This window comes from Bacillus rossius, chromosome 1, assembly GCF_032445375.1.
Source record: "Bacillus rossius redtenbacheri isolate Brsri chromosome 1, Brsri_v3, whole genome shotgun sequence".
NCBI classification, from domain to species: Eukaryota; Metazoa; Arthropoda; class Insecta; order Phasmatodea; family Bacillidae; genus Bacillus; species Bacillus rossius.
Window position 1 is genome coordinate 243,730,974 of NC_086330.1, and position 17,637 is coordinate 243,748,610.

Consider the following 17,637-nt stretch of genomic DNA (forward strand, 5'->3'; position numbering starts at 1 on the left):
AGTCATTTTGAGTCAATTTTGAGGAATTTTGAGGAATTTTGAGTCAAAAATGGCCGCCGTGACGTCACAATCCAAGATGGCGGGTGTCACCACAGTCACCACAGCCTGAAGCCTGTTTCAGGAGCCCCATTTACACACTACTTATACTGTAAAGAATGAATCACAATCATACATAAAAATATTTAAAAGTTTTTAATCACTAAAGAAAAATTAATAAAAGTACTGAAAGCTTAGGTATGGCCACCATTGGGTCACCTACCTTATTATATATCTTCTTCAACACTTTGTAGTTTTTTGGAGATAATGTCAATTTATTCTAGTAAAACACTTTCTATCAAAATCAACATTACTGTAGGAAATTGTTCAAAATATTTTAAAAGTGACTTCGCTTGGTCCATTTCTTCTTAGCCTTTACCATCCAAGCTCAATAGAGTTAGTATTTTCATAATATCAAAATAACCACTACAAAGAGCGTCGATGGCTTGATTTCTCGAAGACCATCTACTTGAGCACACCTTTTTCAGATTTTTTTTCTAACATCGCTGATTTTCTCAAATATGTCCATCTTGATACGGCTTTGAAAAATACATAGAGATTCTGAACATTGCCGAAAAAGTTTCTGATCTCAAGAATACTTGTTACACAATCATTAAATACCAGCTTAAGTGCATGAGCACAACAGTGCACATATATTGCTGACAAATATTTTTTCTTTGATTCACGTTTGAAGGCCTGAATAAACATCGCTCATATTTGCGACTCCATCATATCCTTGACCTCGAACTTTATAAACTTCCGAGAATTCTTCAATTATACTTAGTACCTTTTTCTTCTTCAAATATTCTGATTTTTGGCTTTCTACCTCAGTAAATCCACAAAAAGCTTCTTCTACCTATTACCACCTTTACTGGCTTTTCTTCATCGTCAGTTTTCATTGTCACATAGCGAAACACTATGCTTAACTGGTCCATTTTTGCAATGTCTTGAGTTGTGTCAAAAAATAAAGTTACAAAGGGGCTTTCCTGAATTTCGTCCTTAGTTGGTTTTCTTATTTCGTTGGCAATGAGACTAATCAATTAATTTTGAATTTGAGGACTGAGGTAGTTGACACTTCGTTTGGGTTGTTTTATAAAGTCTGCTAGGACTTGGTCATATCTTGCCAACAAGTGAATTGTTTCAAGGAAATTTCAGCTGGATACAGTATCGTCAACTGACACCCTAAGCTCTCTCAGTGGAAAGTCATTAGTAGCTAAAGTTATAATTACGTATACAACGCGTTTTAGTACTTTCCTCCAATAATCAGTAGCTTTTTTAATATCTTCTAGATTTGCACAGTCAACAGTCAGACACATTTGCTAGCGAAAGTATATTTCACTTGAAATTGCGTGACCGTGTGATTGATTGTTCATGGTTTGTTATGTTTCGTCCTAAATGTTTCCAGGCGGACGTACCTTTGGTAAATCCTACTTAACTACAAGACATATCAAAAAGCCAACAAGGTTGACAGTAGAAAATATTTAGGAAGTTTGGATAGCTTACCAGCTACCGTAGGTTTTACTTATAATTGGTTTTTATTTTTCTGAAAATACTATTTCTCATCAAACCCCCTATTTTTATTTTTACCATCTTGGTCTTTCGGGAATGGACCTTTCGGCTGGTGAGGACCTAACTTTATTATTAACCTATTTTGTTTAAATGTGAGAGTTTCTTCAAAGTTTCCTCTATCACATTAAATAATCTCTTTGACATCCCTTTTTTCACCAATCTGTTCACACTCTACCTTTTCATTTGCAATTTCAACTGTGCCACTGGGCCCTTGAACAACCACAAGCTCGCACTCTGAGCTGGTGCTGGGAAAAGTGGGAACAGGTGAAGTAGCTGATGGTTCAGTCTGTGTTACTTCTTCATTATTTATAGAAATAAAACTGTTGTTTATTTAACACCTCACTTGTTTTCGAAAAATAACACCATAACTTTCTTGTTTTTTTTTTTTTTTTTTAGTATTTTAGTTCTGCACTTTCTTTCTCTTTCCTTTGTTTGTGGTATTCTACACCACTAGACTTCTTTGACATTGCAACATAGAAATATAACGAATTATTACCCACTATCACAATATATAGGTATCTTACCCATGTAACCACGGTTTAAAACTAAATTGCACGTACTGTAAACATTAAACCAAATAAAAGAACAGCAAAGCAGTCGCAAAGATCACAAAATTGCGCGACACAATTGACTCACTAACTACTCACTACACAAGACAGCACTAAGGTGTAGTTCGTTGAACGAGTGAAAACCCAACAGATGAGATGCGCAGTAGCAAAATTCTAGTGCGCATGCGCCGATACGCCGCCAGACGGCAGCGCGGCGACGTGACTGTCTACATCCAACTTTTGACAAACCTTTTGGTGGGGATCCAGCTACAAATATTATACTTTATCATGATTATTTTATTTAATAATATTTAGTTTATAAAAGAGAAACCTGATTGAAGAAGAGCAACTTTAATTTATATATATCCGATATTTGTAATAATTACAATTTTTTCTCCAAGAAATTCCGCCCCCCAGAGCCTTCCGCCCTGGAGCGACTGCTCCACTCTCTCCACTGTCGCTACGCCACTGCCGTTAATGTAAAATCAAATATACACACATATACTTAGTGATACCAAATGGGTTTTAAAATATTTCAGATTAAATTCGTTTTTAATATGTTATGGACTACAATTTATAGATTTAAAAATATTTAAATAATTTGGCCACGTTCGTAATCCTTACTAATATTATAAATGCGAAAGTAACTCTGTCTGTCTGTCTGTTTGTTACCTTTTCCCGGCTGAACGGCTGAACGGATCGTAATGAAATTTGGCAAGGAGATAGATTATATCCTGGGGATGGACATAGGCTATCTTTTGTCTAAAAAAATAAATAAATAAATTTTAAACGGGTTAAAAAAATATATCATAATTTTATGTAGCGTGTGTCATAGATATACAAACTGTTAGTGTCATTCCTCTATGTCTGCCGAGCAATAGCTTTCAAGCCATTACGTTACGTTTTGCTATTGTAAGGAACTAAGTAGAGAGTAGGAAAAAAATAAATATCTTGACAGTTTGTAGTGTCGCCATATTTGTTTCAGTTTTCAATACCGTTTTTGTATATTACAATTTAAATTATTTTTTTTACAGTACCTACTTATAACTTATTTGCAAGGAGTTTGGTTTAGTGTTTATAATTTATCTGCTGAGCGTCAAGAGTCTTAGGGCTACTGAGACTGAAGACCAGAAATATTTATCAATTATGTAATATATTGTTGAAATGAATTTTACTATTTCAAGTAGGTAGATTTTTTTTATTAATTATAATAGTAACGTGTAATTTCCATCTTCCTTTATTTCACATTAAACATTATGTTTGGTTGAGTGTGAGATAATTTTATTTATGTATGTTTTAATTTCATTTATTTTCTTATATATATATATTCTTACCTACCTACTTCTATTCAATTTCAGGTGGATGTTAACATTGTCATTCCAGTTGAATAAATTTTTTTGACAAATTAGTTGTTATTTATACGTTTTGTTTTATTTTGGACTATGTTTTTTTTTACTTAATTATAAGATTTGTGGTGTGTACAGGGAGTGATATCTCTATTAATTTCTATACTCCTTTGGATAAGCGGAATATGGCCACCACAGTTTTACATATCAACAAATCCTACAAATGTTTTAAACATTATGACAAATAAAAAAAAATTTCACAAACATCCTTAGTTTTATTTGGTGTGTATAGTTTGAAGTTTAATATTATGTATGTACGTAAATTCTTTAACATAGAGTTATTTATTAATTTATTTAGAAAATTATTCATAGGTACCTAGGTAATAAGTTTTCCTTTATATCTCTTTCGATTTGGAGTGTTTCCGAGCCATTCGTAGTCCTCAACATCACCCGCTCCTCCCCTCCCCCCCCCCCCCCCCCCCCCCAAGGTGGTTAAAGCCCCAAAATTTCGAAAGTTTAAAATTTTTAAAAAATCTTTCTCTTTCGATTTTAAGCGTTTTCGAGCTATTCAGGGTCCTAGAACCCCCCGCCCCCCTCTGGGAAAAAGCCCCAAAATTTCGATAATTTTAGGAATTTCAAATATCTATTCTTTCGAGATGGAGTGTTCCGAAACATTCGAGGTCCTGAACCTCCACCCCCCCTCACTTTTCTCAAAAGTGAAAGCCACAAAATTTCGAAAAATTGGAGAAAATTGTATTAAAATTAAGTCATTACGAACTAAAGTGTCCGGGGCATGGTGGAACTTTTACCCAAAGTCGACTTCGCACCCAATTTGGGGGGGGGGGGGGAGAGAGTGCAAAGCTCCAAAATTACGACAAATTTCAAAAAATTCTTAAATTTAAGAATACTTTTTTACTATTTGGAGTGTTTCCGAGCCATTCGGGGTCCTCAAACTACCCTCCCCCCACAAGGAGTCAAAGACCCAATAATAAAAAAATTTCCCAAACTTTCGAAAACCTATTCTCTTTCGGTTTGGAGTGTGTACGAGCCATTCGGGGTCTTAACATCACCCCCCCCCCCCCCTTCTCTGGGGTCAAAGCCCCAAAATTTAGAAAATTTCAAAAATCATTCTCTTTCGATTTTTAGTGTTTCCCTGCCATTCAGGGTCCTCAAAATAACCCCTCCCCCTCTGGGGACATGCCCCAAAATCTCGAAAATTTCAAGATTTTTAAATATCATTTCTTTCGAGATGGAGTGTTCCGAACCATTCGAGGTCCTGAACCTCCACCCCCCCCCCCCCCTCCCTTTTCGCAAAAGTGAAAGCCACAAAATTTCGAAAAATTGGAGGAAATTGTATTAAAATTAAGTCATTACTAACTAAAGTGTCCGGGGGATGGCGGAACGTTTACCCAAAGACGTGTTCTCCAACAAAATTGTGGTAAGGGGATTGGGGGAATGCAAAACCCCAAAATTTCGAAAAATTTCTTAAATTTAAGAATACTTTTTTTTACTATTTGGAGTGTTTCCGAGCCATTCGGGGTCCTCAAACTACCCTCCCCCCACAAGTAGTCAAAGACCCAATAATTAAAAAAATTCCCAAAATTTCCAAAAAACCTATTCTTTTTCGATTTGGAGTGTTTACGAGCCATTCGGGGTCCTCAACATCACCCCCCCCCCCCCCCCTCAGGGGTCAAAACCCCAAAATTTAAAAAATTTCAAATATCATTCTTTTGATTTTTATTGTCTCCCAGCCATTCAGGGTCCTTAAAATCACTCCTCCCCCTCTGGGGACAAAGCCCCAAAATTTCGACAATTTCAGGAATTTCAAATATCATTTCTTTCGAGATGGAGTGTTCCAAACCATTCGAGGTCCTGAACATCCACTTTTCGCAAAAGTGAAAGCCCCAAAATTTCGTAATATAAGTTTATATATAATTGGATTTTGGTATGTATGACGTCGATAAACTCTTACACCGTTTGACCGATCGCCATGAAAGTTGGCACATTGAAGTGTTTTTATCATCTATTTTTTTTGTAACTCGCCGCTAGATGGCGCTGTAGCGCATCAACTTCTAAACCTTTCAACCGATCGCCCTGGGTAAACAGAAAATCATAGGTCACAGATACACAAACAGTAATTATGTGTCATTTCTTAATGTCCAACACACTGGACATATCGCTATCCATTTTGCTGTAACTCGCGGACAATATTTCACCCGGTGTTCAGCCCAGGCAAAGCCGGGAACTGCAGCTAGTGCATTATAAAACCAAAAAATAGTTTATGTAAATGTGGCTGCGGGCACAGGCTTCAGGCTGTGGTGCTGGTGCCGTGGAGCCGGCCGATTGCTCTTACGTCACGACGGCCATCGTGGACTCAAAAATTCCTCAAAATTCCTCAAAAAGGACTCAAAATGAGTCGAAAATTCCCGTTTTGAGGAAAAATTTCTCGTTTTTTCCACAAAAATTCAAAAATTAGGATTTCGATAAACCTTAAAATACTTTTGCCTTAGAAAGAACACAAATTCCTAAAAGAGGCTTAAGGATCCATGTCTACAGCATCCGATAAGCCTCTGACATAATCTAGGATTATGACATCACCATTGAAATTTCCATTACGGCCGCCATCTTGAAAATCCGTAATTTTAATGCTATAAACTCGGGAAAAATTCCAAAATTCATTAAATAAATTTCTATTTAATATTATGATTGATTTTATCGATTCCCGTCCTTGGTTCGAAACCGGTAAGAGTAAAATATAAAAAAGTACAGATCCTTCCTCCACAGAAGCCACCTACGGACTGACCTACCACCACCAATACCAAGGTATATATCGTCAGCTGGTGTGACGTCATGTCCGCCACATTTTCTTCGTCCGCTGGAGGCCACCATATTTTTTTCATCTGATAGAGTGTGCTGGCGACATGTTAGTATAATATTCTGTTCACCATAGCTTTGACCTCAAATGTTGACATTATACTTTGACCTTGGTCTGAAATTCGGCCTTGTGGCGAATACAGCCCCACGTTGTGGTAGCCAATTCTTCTGTGAGCGTGTACGTGCCTTTCTGTGACTAGCTATTACAACTGCGTTTGACACAGCTAACAAGTCACAGTTACTTATTTTTTTATTTTTTATTTATTTATTTATATTTGTGACATGCCCACCGACAGCTGAAACACTTTTATTTGAGTAATTACAGATGATAATGCAGTGTAGTGTAGATTAAGGATAAAGTATATTATCTGGCTGGCAAAGTATGGTGGTTGGCTATATTCATGTATGGTTAGTACCAAAACTAATAACATTTAATAATTAAAGCAATATCAAATTATTAATATATACTATTGATATTAAAATTTCAACACATAGGTAGGTACAACACTTGAACTGAAAAATCATGATCTGAATAAGTTTGCATAGAAAGATTATGTTCAGATTACCCTAACATTGTACCAGCTTATAAATAGCCTACCAAATACAGATAGCCAAATATGAATGAATTCGGGTCCAGTTTTGATACTACACCCTCATTACTCAATTCTCAACGGTTAAAACTACCGTTACTAGCTCAATTTGTGGTAGAGCAGGTCACTCAAGACTTCTGGGTATATCGGTGGATGGTCGCAGGAACTTGTAGAAAGGGACGCTGCAATAGAGTTCTGAGTTCTAATCCACTACGACTGCCGTAGGCTACGACTCAGTGACTGGATCGGCGACACCAAAATAGTCCTGAAAACGTGGTACAAGGAAAGTTCTCACCACGAGATGACAGGAATCAGATGTAGAAATCGCGATGCTGGAAGCACTCGCGAAACGCCTCGTATGTCGTGGTAAGGCGTATACCCTGTATTCTGAGGTAGATGAACTCAGAATTCTCCTATCTGAATACTCTGTTTACACAGTAGTATCTATCGTAGCTGACACGATCTTCTTGTTTCCATTGCGGGCACCAGGTTTTTAGCGACACATCGCAAGGGAAACGTCTTCTCTCGACCATGGCGTCTTAGAATCCCCCCTATGCCTTCCTTTTCCACTTCAACTTCCCAGGATTGTTGTAGCAACCAGCGAGCTCGCAACTAGCAGGAAGAATACAAATAGTCGTAGTAAAATCCAATGTACTGTAATTAAACCTGTGTTTAACTCATGTAAAGCTTGCAGAAAAAGGAATAGGCGTCCAAAAAATAATAAATGAAGACAATAAATTAATAAACTGCTGCAATTTTCAAAGGCTAAACATACTGGCTTGCCTTTAGAAATCCCTATTAGTGTGATTGCTTGTACAACTTATAATACAAATGCATACTTAAATATAATAATTAATTTACAATAAATATGAGATAATGAAACCAACATGTAAACGAGTGACTGTTTACAGCCTTGACCTTGAACTTTGACCTTAACCTTGAAATTTTACCTTGACATTGAACAATGACATTTTCCTTGAACTTTGACCTTAAAACTTGAAAATTGACCTTGAAATTTATCATTGAACTGGAAGTTTGACCTTGAACTTGAAATTTGATCTTCAGCTGGAAATTTGACTTTGACCTTGACTACCATCATGGATCCGACAGTTTGTGTTCAGTACATGCTACCAGGAGCTACCACCTGCTAAAGGACATTGCCACCATCTTTTTTTTACGTCTGCTGGAGGACACCATCTTGTGTGTGTACTCGTCTTATCGAGTGCATTACCATAATGCTAGTTTTATTATAACCCACTAGAGTGCAGTAATCATTTATTATCATGATGTTCCCGACATCAGGAAATTTTTACGCCATCTTGGAATCGTGTAATAATTTAGCTAGAGAATCGGGAAAAAAAAAACCCAAAATTCATCAAAACATTAACTCATTAAAGTATTGATTGATACGATACTTGGTCCGATCCCTGGACGATATAATATTAATATAACTTCAAATTAGCATAATATTGAGAGGTACGAAAATAAAACAGCACAAGTTCTATTTTAAAATAAATTTTATTACATTGTAGCCACGACAGGGGGTCCCAACTGAAAACGGAGAAAACAGGGAGAGGTCTTTACATTAAGACCCACGGCAGTGGCGGGCTGGTGCTGAAAAAACGAATGATATACAACAAAATATATTTATTTGTAGATATGCATATATAAGTCAATTACAACCAAAGTAGCAACAATTTTACATTCCTCATGCATTCCCGCGGGAAATACAATAATGCATACAACAATGTTAAAACAATGAAGTGATAAAGTGGGCCAGGTGGCGAAGCATTAGAAGTAGAACAATAATATGTGCCGCTAGGCTGAAAGCAAAAGCAAGAAAGAAATTATGATTACGACGCGGCTTGACAAGAAGTGTCCAATGCCATCGTGGCGTGCCCATATACAACCGCAGAACATTTACATTTACGCAAGGCTACAGGCAGTTCTCGGCGTGAGCAAAAGAAACTAAAGCAAATAACGAAATTCAAGCAAATGACCTGAAGGGTCCAAGATAGCTTACAAACATTACAAATCATGGCAAAAATACAAGGGAGAAAGCGCGGCCACAATGTGCAGGCAAGAATAATAGAACATACTAAATACAGAAGCTAAGTTTCACAGCCGAGTACATACCGCAACGCGACGCCAGCCCACAGTGACAGCCTTCGAGTCAGACGACCGAGAGACTGCAACAAATGGGCTGGGTGCCGGGTTTATATAGGCCGGGAACAACACACATTAGAGCGCGCTGGTGGCACGGCGGGGAAGGGATGAAGAGAAGGGGTGGTAGGGGAGGTTGGAGAGGAAGGGTAAAGGAGGAGTGGGGAGGGGAAAGAAGGGGAAGGAATGCTGTGCAGTGCCCACACTGCTTAAACCCCTTCCCTAAAGTGTCCCTGCCCTGAGAGCCAGACGATCCACACGATGAAGAAAGTCCATAATGTTGAAATCGGAGACTGGTAACAGCATCAAACAGCAAGCTTCAAGGTAGCCGCGGCGACCAACGAGATGGCTTCGGACGTAGTCACATGCTACGCAGGTCTTCAGAACAGCGGTAGACGACATCCAGCGGCTGATACGGAGTACGGAGTAAAAAGTCCAGATATGAAGTTAGTGTTCAGCCCAGAACAAGGGCTTGAAGCAGGGCGGTCCCGCGAGTCGCAACCACCCAGGCATGGGAGGGGACTCCAGCAGGGAGCACCAAGTCGCAGTGCCTTAGCAGGCTGACGAAGGGGTCAGCTACGATGTCCAGGGCCCGTCAAGCAAGGGCTAGGGGCAGCCATGGACTCACAGTAGTGCTGGAAGCACTCAGCTGGAATCAACACAGTCGCACTCCAAGACCCAGAAGCGGCGAGACAGCATTGAGCCTCCACACGACGAGGAAGCCGCCAGGAAAGCTCATGGTAGCACGATGGGCACTAGCATGATGGGCTCTCATAGGCAGGTACCACCAGTAGGGAGGAGGAGACGAACGGAAGGTCCCACGGAGACGTCTCTCGGTGAGGTGAAGCTGAAGATCGCTGGCAGAAGTCGGGCACAGCAAGCAAGGGTACAGGGAAAAAGGATGGCGCGCCAAACTAAAAAAAAAGGAGCCGCAATACCACGCACAAATCAAAAAAAAAAAAAACACTAATTGCAAACACAAGTTTCAAACACAAGATCCTAGGAACACAAACACTTAACAACAGGCCAAAAGGCTAATCTCATAATAATACAATACTCCAATAAGACTTACAACAAACCCATAAAAAACTATTTAACGAAAGGTTTCACCTTGGTTACATGAGACTTTCGAAATTTAAACTTATGCCTACAGCACCTTAACAAAAGGGTATTGGCATCAAAAAACTTGTCGACACAATAAGGTCCCTCATTAGGAGGAAGTAACTTCACATTTAATTGATCAGCTAACTAAGGCAATTTAAATGCTCTGCAAAGGATTAAATTCCATATTTTATAACCATGAGGTACTCTAGCCTTATTATAATTGTCAGAAACGGCCTTGCGGGCCTTATGAATGTTACAGGAAACCATGTCGAGTACACGTTCCAATGCGTGGGCGTCCAGGTATGTGTCGAGGGACGGTAAACCCAACTGGTTCAGTAAAGGAATAGTAAGCCTTAGAACGGGATCGAGGGTGGAAAACCAGTAGCTAAATGAAGAGCATTAAGTTCGACATAAATATATTCCATATCTGAATCCCAAAGAGTCTGATCAGACCAGTAGAAGGAAATCAGGATGCTTTTGAGAACCTTCTTTTGCCGCTCTACCATGTTGCCCTGCGGAAAATAAGCTGAACTATAAATAGGTTTAACGGCCCATTCAAAAAGAAAATTCTTATAGATAGGAGACTGAAAATACGGGGAATTGTAAGAAACAATCATACATGGAGGACCAAACAACTTGAAAACCTGTTCCTTAAGCACCTTAACAATAGTGGCAGCCTTCATGTTTCTAAGAGGTAATAAAATAACAAATTTTGTAAAAATATCCAAAACAACAAGCAAACATACATAACCCTTCTTAGAACATGTCAGAGGACCAAAAATATCAACATTTAAGACATGCCAGGGCGCTCCAGGAGGATCAGCAGCATACAAACCCACCTTAGAATTATGTGGCAGCTTAGAAATCTGAAGTCGAGACAAGATCGAACAAAGCTCCGAACATCAGCATGAAGCTCGGGCCAAAACAGGTGTGCTGTAATTCTGCGAAAAATATTATTTATACCTAGATGACCACCTAGGAGAGATGCATGAAAATAGGTTAACACCATAGGCCTCAAGACAACTGGAACAACAGCCTTTCGGGCTCTGCCAGAAGTTCCTGTAAAATACAGCATACCTCTCTCCTTAACATAGGGAACAGTCTTCTTATCATGAAGATCTCTAAGTACCTGCTGGCAGAGAGGATCCTGAGTCTGACATTCCTTGATATTAAAGTAGGATTCAGGAAAAAAATTTAAAAGTAGTGATAAATTTAGTAGCATCAGATGAGTGGGGTTCCAAAGGCTCGAATTCATCGGTGCAATACATGCGAGAGAGAGAGTCAGCTATAACATTATCTTTACCTGGAATATGATGGATGACAAACTAAAATCGTGATAACTTCAAAATCCAACGACCCAGCTTACCTAGCTGATGAGGATGATTAAAGAGCCAACTAAGGTCTCGGTTATCGGTAAATAAATCAAACTCCCAAGCATCAAGATAACTTTCGAATTTTTCTAAGCCGAACAGGCAAGCCAAGGCCCCCTTCTCATAGACAATTAATCGCTGATCAGACTCCGATAGCGAGCGACTAGCATAGGCAATGGGCCTAATCTGGCCTTCCTCAAAGTGTCCTAGGATGGCTCCAAGCGCATTGTGCGAGGCATCAACCTGAGCGGCAAACCATTTACTAAAATCAGGTAGAATGAGCACTGGGGGTGAAGCCATACAAGACTTCAGCGCCCCACTCAAAAACTGAATCCTTCTTACGTAAGATATTTAAAGGAGCAGATAAGGAATCAAAATTATTAATGAACCTGGAATAATAACCTAACATACCCAAGAAGCGCTGAACTCCCTTTAAATTTACAGGCCTAGGAAACTGGATGATAGAGGCGATCTTGTCAGGATCCATAAGGAGGGAATCTTGTGAAATAACACAACCCAAGAATTTAACAGTTGTTTTTCCTAATGTAACATTCTTCGGGTTAACTGTGAGATTGGCCCCTCGTAAACGAGAAAGGACTTCAGTCAGGTGAGTAATGTGATCCTCAAAGGTGTTACTATAAACAATGATGTCATCGACATAATTAAACACATAATCATACTTAAGATCAGATAGAACATGATCCAGGATCCGGCTCATAGCCTGACTGCCAAAACTAACACCCATAGGCAAATGATTAAATTCAAAATGGCCAAAAGGAGTTGAAAATGCGGTATATTTGCGGCAACTAGGATCTAAAAGACACTGGTGAAAACTTTGATTCAAGTCAATAACCGAAAAATATCTAGCTTAACCTAGATGCTGAAGGGCAGACTCAACAGGGGGAAGAAGATAAACTTCGTCTTTAGCAATTTTATGGTTCAAAGGAATGTAATTATGTACCATACGCCAGCTCGCACCATCTTTTTTACGCACTAAAAAAGTAGGAGTGCAAAAATCAGATGTAGAAGGAGAAATTACATCAGCGGCTAAGAGCTTATCCACGATGTCACACATGGCCTGAAGTTTAGGGGGAGAGACCGTGAGTTATTTAGCATGGACAGGAACTTCATCCTTTAAATAGAATTTATAGGGCTAAATGTCACAATGTCCTAATTTAGAGGTGATAACATCAGAAAAGGCGTGAACTAGGTCGGCGATAGCCTGCCTGTGAGCAATGCTATCAGCATCGCGACACTCAAAGATAACAGAATTACTAGGCTGCGCTCGTAAGGGAACTTTTACAGAAGGGGCAAAGTCAAACCGGAGCTCACGCTGGCCCACATCCAGGACGCAGCGAGTCTTGCACAAAAAATCTAAACCCAAAATAAAATTAGGTGAAAGACTAGGAACAACAATAAACTTCCAATTCCAGAAAAAATGCTTAATCTTAAAGTGAATAACCAAGAACGTATTTGCGCGAAGGCACTCGCCATTCGCCACACAAATATTAATCAGGTTTTAAGAAATTACACGAAAAGAAAATTTAGGAAATGTTTCAATTAAGGTCTGGAGAAATGTCTCACTAATAGCCGAGCATGTAGCACTGGTATCAACAAGAGCCGAAAAGAAACGCTCGTGAATACACACGGGCAAAAAATTCAGAGAAACAGAGCTAGAGGCTTTCCTATAGAAGCGACAGAAACGACTTATTTTCCGTCCTGTCAATGGCCGTTTCCCGGACAATTACTCCGGTAATGACCCAATCCCTTACAAGAAAAACATCTACGAGCGTTAACATCAACGCGTGCCTGATCACAGTCCTCAGTCACATGTCCAAACACACAACAGTTTGCGCAACGAGCGCGAGTGTATGTTGGAACAGCCTGTACTTGCTGCGCAGAAGTGGCAACAGTGCCACCAGTCAAACGCCGACGCGGGTTGGGTATTGTCAAGAGGCGGGGCAGACGGCCGGCCACCGGGAGGAATTACACAAGCTGCGCCGCTGGCGGGGAAGCGCGCATGCGACCTGCTGTCAAATCCAAGTGGTGGCGAACGCCGCGCACGTGAGCTGTCATGAAGGCGAGGCGAAAAGGAGGAATGCTGACGACTATTATCTTCACATGTGCGTAAAACACGAACGTCAGCATCGTGAGCATCACTGCCACAAGAGTCTGAGGTAACCTGTAAGCTGTGAAATCCCCTGTCACGATACGTGACACGGACGTAGCCCTAGGGGGAGGCGAGAACTCAGCATCGTATTTAGACACCGCTAATAACAGTGCCTCTACCTCACTACCCCAAGCACTCAAATAATCAAAGGTGGTAGGTGGAGCTAACATAACACAGTGGGTGATCACATGGGGCGCAAAGTTGCCTAAAATAAGCTGTACTAATTCAGGCTCACCGATGTCAATTTCCAAAACATCGGCATAGGAAACAACTTCATCAATGTAATGTGTAACTGACTCATTAGGACACTGAAACCTGAAAATCAAATCGCGCTTACACGCGTTCATGACGCGCGGAGGACACACAGCACTAAGTACCGACATCTTAAAAGTATGAAATTCTACCTTCTGTACGATAGCTTTTGTTAACCTAGATACATACACGCCAGTAAACTTGCTAAGCAGAGGTTTCATAAAGGCACCAGCTGAAACCAAATTCAATTTAGCGAGGTGCTCAGCCTGTAAAAAAAATCTAGAATAGGCCTAGGCTTACTACCACTCAACACAGGAAGGGATTTGCGAACAGAGAAAAACAATTTTTGAGAAAAGGAATTATCGGGAGCCGGACTTACTTCCAGTGTGGGCTGCGCCGTCGGAACACCAGACGAGACATCACTGACCTCGCGTATAAATTGAACGATCCGGGCCTGCATGTCAGCGACAGTGTCGCTCGCTGCGGCAGGCAGCTGGTTCTCCTCGAGATACCGTATCAGCTCGTCGCGGTTAAGCCGGTAGATCCAACTGAATCCCAAGCCGCTCATGGTATGAAAGAAAACAAGCAAAACACACAGCAAAACCACTGCCAAAGCAGAGTAGCGCAGAAGTTGTAGCCGCGACAGGGGTCACAACTGAAAATGGAGAAAACAGGGAGGGGTCTTTACATTTAGACCCACGGCAATGGCGGGCTGGTGCTGAAAAAACGAATGTTATACAACAAAATACATTTATTTGTAGACATGCATATATAAGTCGATTACAACCAAAGTAGCAACAATTTTATGTTCCTCGTGCATTCCCTCTGTATATACAATCATGCATACAACAATGTTAAAACACTGTAGAGATAAAGTGAGCCAGGTGGCGAAGCATTAGAAGTAGAACAATAATATGTGCCACTAGGCTGAAAGCAAAAGCAAGAAAGAAATTATGATTACGACGCGGCTTGACAAGAAGTGTCCAATGCCATCGTGGCGTGCCCATATACAACCGCAGAACATTTACATTTACGCAAGGCTACAGGCAGTTCTCGGCGTGAGCAAAAGAAACTAAAGCAAATAACTAAATTCAAGCAAATGACCTGAAGGGTCCAAGATGGCTTACAAACATTACAAATCATGGCAAAAATACAAGGGTGAAAGCGCGGCCACATCGCGCAGGCCAGAATAATAGAACATACTAAATACAGAAGCTAAGTTTTACAGCCGAGTACTTACTGCAACGCGACGCCAGCCCACAGTGACAGCCTTTGAGTCAGACGACCGAGAAACTGCAACGAATGGGCTGGGTGCCGGGTTTATATAGGCCGGGAACAACACACGTTAGAGCGCGCTGGTGGCGTGGCAGAGAAGGTTTGGAAGAGGGGGTAGGAAGGGGAGGTTGTGAGGAAGGGTAAAGGAGGTGCGGGAAGGGTAAAGGAGGGGAAGGAATGCTGTGCAGTGCCCACACTGCTTCAACATATATTTTTTTATACTACAGAAACATTTGCGAAAGTTAGCAATTTCATTAATATTTAGTTCAGATTCGGTGTTAAATGACTAATTCTAAGCTCCAGACGGTTTATACTAGACAGAGACCACCCAGAACCTTTAATGAAGTAGTGTTCCTTTTCTTGACAGAGTTTATGGATACCATGTTTAACAGATTGCTTCACATAATTATAAATGTAAATTGTAACAGCCGATGTCTTGAAAGGACATCTTCTCTAGGTCCTCGAAAGGATACGATTTACCATATAAACAGTCCAGCCACAAGTCATAATTTTAAGTTCCATACATTGTTACTTCATCAGTAAGCTGATTTAATATGTTCTGCCTGATATCCTAAAGAAAAATAAAAATGTCTTTAGCTCCAAATGTTCAATCGGCTCCAAATGCTGAATCAGCCCCAAATGCTCATTCGGCTCCAAATGCTCAATCTGCTCCAAATGCTCCATCATCTTTAAATGCTGAATCAGCTCCAAAACTCAAACAGCTCCAAATTCGCCCATAGCTCCGACAGCCCCAAAGCTCCAACCACTCCAACAGCTCCATATGCGCCCAAAGCTACAACAGCTCCAAAGCTCCAACAGACCCAAATCTCAAACAGCTCGAAATGTTCCAAATCCTCCAACAGCTCCAAAGCTCCAACAGCTCCAAATCTCCAACAACTCCAAATGCTCCAAAGCCCCTAAAGCTATAAAGCTCCAAATTCTAAATCAGCTCCAAATGCTCCAACAGCTACAACAGCTCCAAAGCTTCAAAAGCTCCAAAGCTCCAAATGCTTCAAAGCTCCAATACTCCAAAGTTTCTTAGTCATTGGCTCAATCAGTCTATGACTCCAACGATGTTTTGCCTCCAAAGCTTCAATTGCTAAAAGAGCTCCTAAGTTCCAATAGTTCCAAGTGCTCCATCTGATCCATCTTCCTTTGAGCCAACTGATTTCAATTACTTTGTTTTATCGAACTTGATATGATTACTTGCATGACTTTATTAGTATACATTTTGGCTGTCAGTGGTGACGTTTTTTTCACCTTTAAGTTATAAGTTTTATTTAGAAATCAGATTTCGAGAAATTATAGAGTTCGTCTTGAAAAAAATATTAATTTTTCTTCACGTTTATACACTTGCATTTAATTTAAGCCATTATTGTATGTAGCCAGCTTCCTTCAGTTCTTTGAGTATGAAGGATATTTCTTTGATGCTCGAATAGTTTCCTGCACAAAGCAAACCATGTAGAAGTCTTAGCATATCAACCAATATTTTGGATCTTCACATGATGTATAATCAATCTCTTCTACTACGTTCATCTTCCTTGCATGTTTATAATAAATATTATTATCTCTGGTGTCTTCTGTTTTAACCCCAATTACAAGGTCACTTTCGTCATCAAGCCAGTGATTATGACAAGCTTGATCAGGATAATATAATTTGACATCGTCCCAACAATGGCCTCTAGGCCCGTGCTCCACACTGCTAGTACCCGATCCCATTTTCGGAGCGCACCCCCAGCCCAGCGGGAATGAGTCAAGCGAGCACCTCAGGCGCAAATCAACATAACCGGTGTCGCTTAAGTTTATTTTGCGTCACCCCGTCCTCCACACGGCCGAGCAGCCTCAGGGAAGTTCAGGTTAGATTTCAAGCCACGTACCTGGCGGGGCACGTGCGGGCAGAGTACCCATGACCCATCACCAACGGCCTAGAGTACCACTAGCCTGGCATCCCAGGATAACAGCAGCACCACGACACACGTAACGCCTGTCAGGTACTTCCCGAGCCTTCTACAGTGACCGGGTGATGGCAAATGGCGCCCTTGCATTGAGCATAATAATAGAGCCAGAAACCGAGAAAATCGGATCAAGATCAACCAAAGGGGATGGAGACGGCCATTTTGGACGCGCGCAGTGGAATTTGGCGCGCGGAGGAGCGGCGACTAAGGAATTACCTGGAAGAGCGCGTCACCGCCTGCGCCACCCCTCTGCCAACTTATTTTCTCTGCCACCCCCTCCTTTTATCCAGTGAGCACCCCTGTCTGCGCACCATCCCCACCTCCCCACAAACCACTGTTCCCCTCCCATTCATGCACATCTGGTGGCAAGCCAGCTCCCCCCTCT

General features: G+C 40.8%; 1 protein-coding gene across 1 annotated transcript in view; it reads right to left on the reverse strand.

Moving 5' to 3' along the window:
* The window catches only part of LOC134546320 (uncharacterized), a 124,965-nt gene extending 110,375 nt beyond the window's left edge, over nucleotides 1-14,590 (reverse strand). Inside the window, exon 1 of the mRNA XM_063389066.1 lies at nucleotides 14,402-14,590. Within this exon, the coding sequence (XP_063245136.1) occupies nucleotides 14,402-14,590 (189 nt within the window). The remainder of the gene's footprint in view (nucleotides 1-14,401) is intronic.
* Between the last annotated feature and the right edge of the window lie 3,047 nt (nucleotides 14,591-17,637).